At 39.6% G+C, this 4,234-nt stretch overlaps 1 protein-coding gene across 1 annotated transcript in view; it reads right to left on the reverse strand.

Moving 5' to 3' along the window:
• Positions 1 to 2,106: 2,106 nt before the first annotated feature.
• The window catches only part of Adgb (androglobin), a gene marked incomplete at its 5' end in the record, with an annotated part of 67,054 nt that continues 64,926 nt past the window's right edge, over positions 2,107 to 4,234 (reverse strand). The window contains one exon of the mRNA XM_055608084.1: positions 2,107 to 2,371. Coding sequence (XP_055464059.1) covers positions 2,189 to 2,371 — 183 coding nt within the window. The remainder of the gene's footprint in view (positions 2,372 to 4,234) is intronic.

The raw sequence follows: 4,234 nt of genomic DNA on the forward strand, positions 1-4,234 counted from the left end.
TTGCATTTTTAAAAATCTGGTCTTTAAGAAATGTTTGTTTTTGGTAAGGTGGCCATTTTTACTATGTTAATCTTGCCAAGCCATGAGCATGGAATATCTTTCCATCTTCTGATATCTTCTTCTATTTCTTTCTTCAGAGACTTGAAGTTTTTTTCATGCAAGTCTTTGACTTGCTTGGTTAGAGTTACACCAAGGTACTTTATGTCCTTTGTGGCTATTGTGAAGGGTGTTGTTTCCCTAATACCTTTCTCAGCCCATTTGTCTTTTTTTTTTTTTTTTTTGAGTAATTTTGTATCCGGCCACTTTGCTGAAGGTGTTTATCAGCTGTAGGAGTTCCCTGGTAGAATTTTTTTGGGTCACTCATGTGTATTATCATATCATCTGCAAATAGTGATACTTTGACCTCCTCCTTTCAGATACCCCTCAGTTGAAGAAGGAGTACCCTGAGTAAGATGATCAAACCTCATTCAGAAAGGCAAAGAGGATAGACATCAGAAGAAGGAGAAAACCAGGGATCAGGACAAGAGCCTACCACAGGGATCCTCTGAAAGACTCTCCCCAGGGAATCAAAGCAGATGCTGAGACTCATAGCCAAACTTTGGGCAGAGTGCAGGGAATCTTATGAAAGAAGTGGGAGATGAAAGACCTGGAGGGGGCAGGAGCTCCACAAGGAGAGCAACAGAACAAAAAAGTCTGGGCACAAGGGCCTTTTCTGAAACTGATGCTCCAACCAAGGACCATTCTTGGAGATAACCTAGAACCCCTGCCCAGATGTAGCCCATGGCAGCTCAGTGTCCAAGTGGATTCCTAGTAAGGGAAACAGGGACTGTTTCTGACAAGAACTCAGTGGCTGGCTCTTTGATCACCTTCCCCTGAGGTGGGAGCAGTCTTACCAGGTCACAGAGGAAGATAATGCAGACAGTCCTGATGAGATCTGATAAGCTAGGGTCAGATGAAAATGGAGGACCTCCCCTCTCAGTGGACTTGGGGAGGGGCATGGAAGGAGAAAAGGGAGGGCAGGTTTGGGAGGGTACAAGGGATGGGGCTACAGCTAGGATACAAAGTAAATAAACTTTAATAAATAAAAAATAAATTTAAAAAAACTTAAAAAAGAAATCTGTTTTACAGAGAAAAAAAAAGAAAGGTACTGAGTGTGTGAAAGGGTTGTTTTTGTGATCACAGGTCCCCTGCTCACTGCCAGGTTCTGAGTCCTGTCACTTTGTCAATTGCACTGGAACCATTTTACCAATAATATTTTACTAAAGTTCAGCTTTTATAAAAAGGCACAATTATGAAGAATCCTTATTAATCTTCTAAAACTTAAAACAGCTTCTCTTAAGAACAGCAAATATCTGTCTTTATTGATGTTTTTCAAAGATAACCCTTTTGACTCACATAGGACCGTGTTTTGCTACCAGTTAAAAATCAGGACACTGGAGAGATGGCTCAGCACTTAAGAGCCCTGCTGCTCTTATAGAATACCCATGATCACCTCCCAGAACCCACATAGGGCAGGACATAGTTCCAGGGGATCTGATGCCATCTTCTGTAAAGGCATAACACATATGCAGACATACAAACATGTATAAACATATTTAAAATAATTTAAAAAAAACCTTTAAAAGTCAGGGCTGGAAGGATGTCTTAGCGCATACAAAGAAGTCGCCATGAATTCTGATGACTTGGTTAGACTTCTCTGGAACCTATGTATGGTGCCAGTTTGTTAGCACAAATTTGAAATCCTATGTGTTCATGGTGTTCCTATGGTGCTACGGGAAGTGGGTGCACAACCTGGAGTACACAAGGCAGCAGCAGAAACTACAGCCTTTGCTCAGACAAGGTGGAAGAAGAGACAGCCCCTCTCTCCAAAGTGCTTTTGACCCCTAAATGTATACTATGACACGCGCACACATGCACACACACACGTAAGTGCATGAATTTATTTTAATTAAGAAATTCAAAGTAAATCGCACAGAATTTCATTTACAATCTAAACGTTTGTTAGCAATTTTAGTGAAATTAGAACATCTGAGAAGCTAACGGCTTCAAATTCTAAGAAAAACCAATATGTTCATATTAAAATATAGAATCTATGAGTGTGGAACATTTTCTCCAGTTTCAATTGGTCTAATGTTTTATTAAAAGGCAAAGGGATAAGGCAAAGTAACTCCTTCCCTATACAGCGTAGTTACTTTTTCTTCCCTTTCTTCTTCTGCGAGTCAGAAGCCGGAGACTTCTTCTCTGACTCTGCCTTCATGGCAGCCTCCTGAGCTGCCAAAGCTTCCAGCCTCAGGCGCTCAGCCTCCAGCAACTTGTTTCTGTATTCTTCCCGGGCATCAAGGATCTTCTGCCGGGCTTCATCTACAGAGTCCTATTTCAAAACAAACCCCATGCCCATCAGTTTCACGGATAATAATGCAGAAATACAAGAAAAAAAAATGAATACTTTTCTTTTATCCTTTCCTCATGCCAACAGACTAATGGGAAAACTCACCAAAGACAGCAAGCAGGCTTCACATTTAGAAATATATGAATTGAAAATTGTGATACAAGGCAAGTGGAATGAATGGCAAAATTAAAACAGAACAAAACAAAACAAAAAAAACAGCAACAAAGCACCCGTGAAAGAAGCACAGAAAGGCAGAGTAGTTGGAGAGGTTTTGTAGCAGAACTTTGGTTTAAATGAGCTCAGGTCAAGCTGTTGCTCACAGAGCAACTGCACTCACTAGATTACTAGCTTCCCAGCTGTATTCTAGCTCTGACAAGCTTACAAGGTATACCGGAGCTGTGCGGCAGGCCCCCGGGGCACTAGTGCCTGGCTCACTCTCTTTCTCTCATTCTAAGAGCAGTAGATAACAATACTTATCTAGAACCCAGGCACCAGCAGGCAGTTGCATTTGACATCATTTTTTGATTCTGTTCCTACTTAACCTCCTCTTCACTATCAATAGACCTCTTGGCTCACTAGATGTCACATTACTGACTCGTCCTCTGTCCCATTTCAAGGCCTCTTGTTAGTCTCTGGTTTTCTCTCTCCTCTCTGACTGTGGAAGAGGCCTCACTGTTGCTTACTGCTTCAAACTCAGTACAGCAGATAATGAGGGTAAGTGGACTGATTCTAACATAGAGAACTTTCCAGAAAAGCAAGCTTTCTCTTCATGCTGAATTTTTTGAGGTTTCACACACACATATTTCTGCAACTGACATGGTTTTGTGGAAAGGCTGGCATAGCTGGATGGCAAAATGCTTTTGATGAAATAAACTACTTTAACTGACCTGAAAATTGGATTCCTAAAGCAAACTTCATGGGTACATGATGCTCTAGCATATAGGAAAATGAGAGTGAGTAAGACACAAGCATCTTAAAGAAGTGTATAAAGTCTGTTGAACTTATGCCAGTGAACTTTTGAGAGTTTTCTTAAGAGTTATTTTCTCCTGCTTGATAAGAAATGTGTTACTCTAGGGTTTCTCTTTTAAGTGGCTTCAGTCAAAATGAGGGTGATTATATGCACCCCACCCTTGAAGACTAGACTCTTAATTCAGTATCCCAGTTAATATTTCTTCTCCACATCACTCTTGTCCATTGTATTTGTTTAGCTACCAAACACAGAAAGACAAGTGACCTTGAAATTCCCTATTTCTGATAATGTATTATGTTATATTGAATCTATGCAATTTTAACAATAATTCATCGATTCTGATTCATTTATCAAACACAATACCTATTCTTCCCTTTTAAGTCTAAGAATAAATCAGAATGAAAGCCTCCACTAGGAGAGACAGATTTAAAATGCATTCATGTTTAGTGTCTATATTACACTTTCATGTTAAACAATAAGAAAGTATATAATACTTTAGTGCCATTAGTGCACTGGATAAATACTTCCCCATGCTTTCTTAGGCTCAAAGTAACCTCACCATCTGCCAAAGCTATTGTTACAAAGTACCAGCAACCAGGTTGCTTAAGTAACAGAAATGCATTGTTTCAAAGTTCTCTATGTTGGACATTCAACCAAAGCTCCATCTCTAAAGCTATGAGTGACCACATGGTTTGCTTTAACCAATGAAATATATGTGGCAATCATGCGCTATTTCTGGACAGAACCATCATGGCTGAATTCCTATGATCAATTCAGTGTGGTCCTATATATATACACACACACACACACACACACACACACACACACATATATATATATATATATATATATATATATATATATATATATATATA

This window comes from Psammomys obesus, unplaced genomic scaffold (genome assembly GCF_907164565.1).
Source record: "Psammomys obesus unplaced genomic scaffold, mPsaObe1.curated_primary_1811, whole genome shotgun sequence".
NCBI classification, from domain to species: domain Eukaryota; kingdom Metazoa; phylum Chordata; class Mammalia; order Rodentia; family Muridae; genus Psammomys; species Psammomys obesus.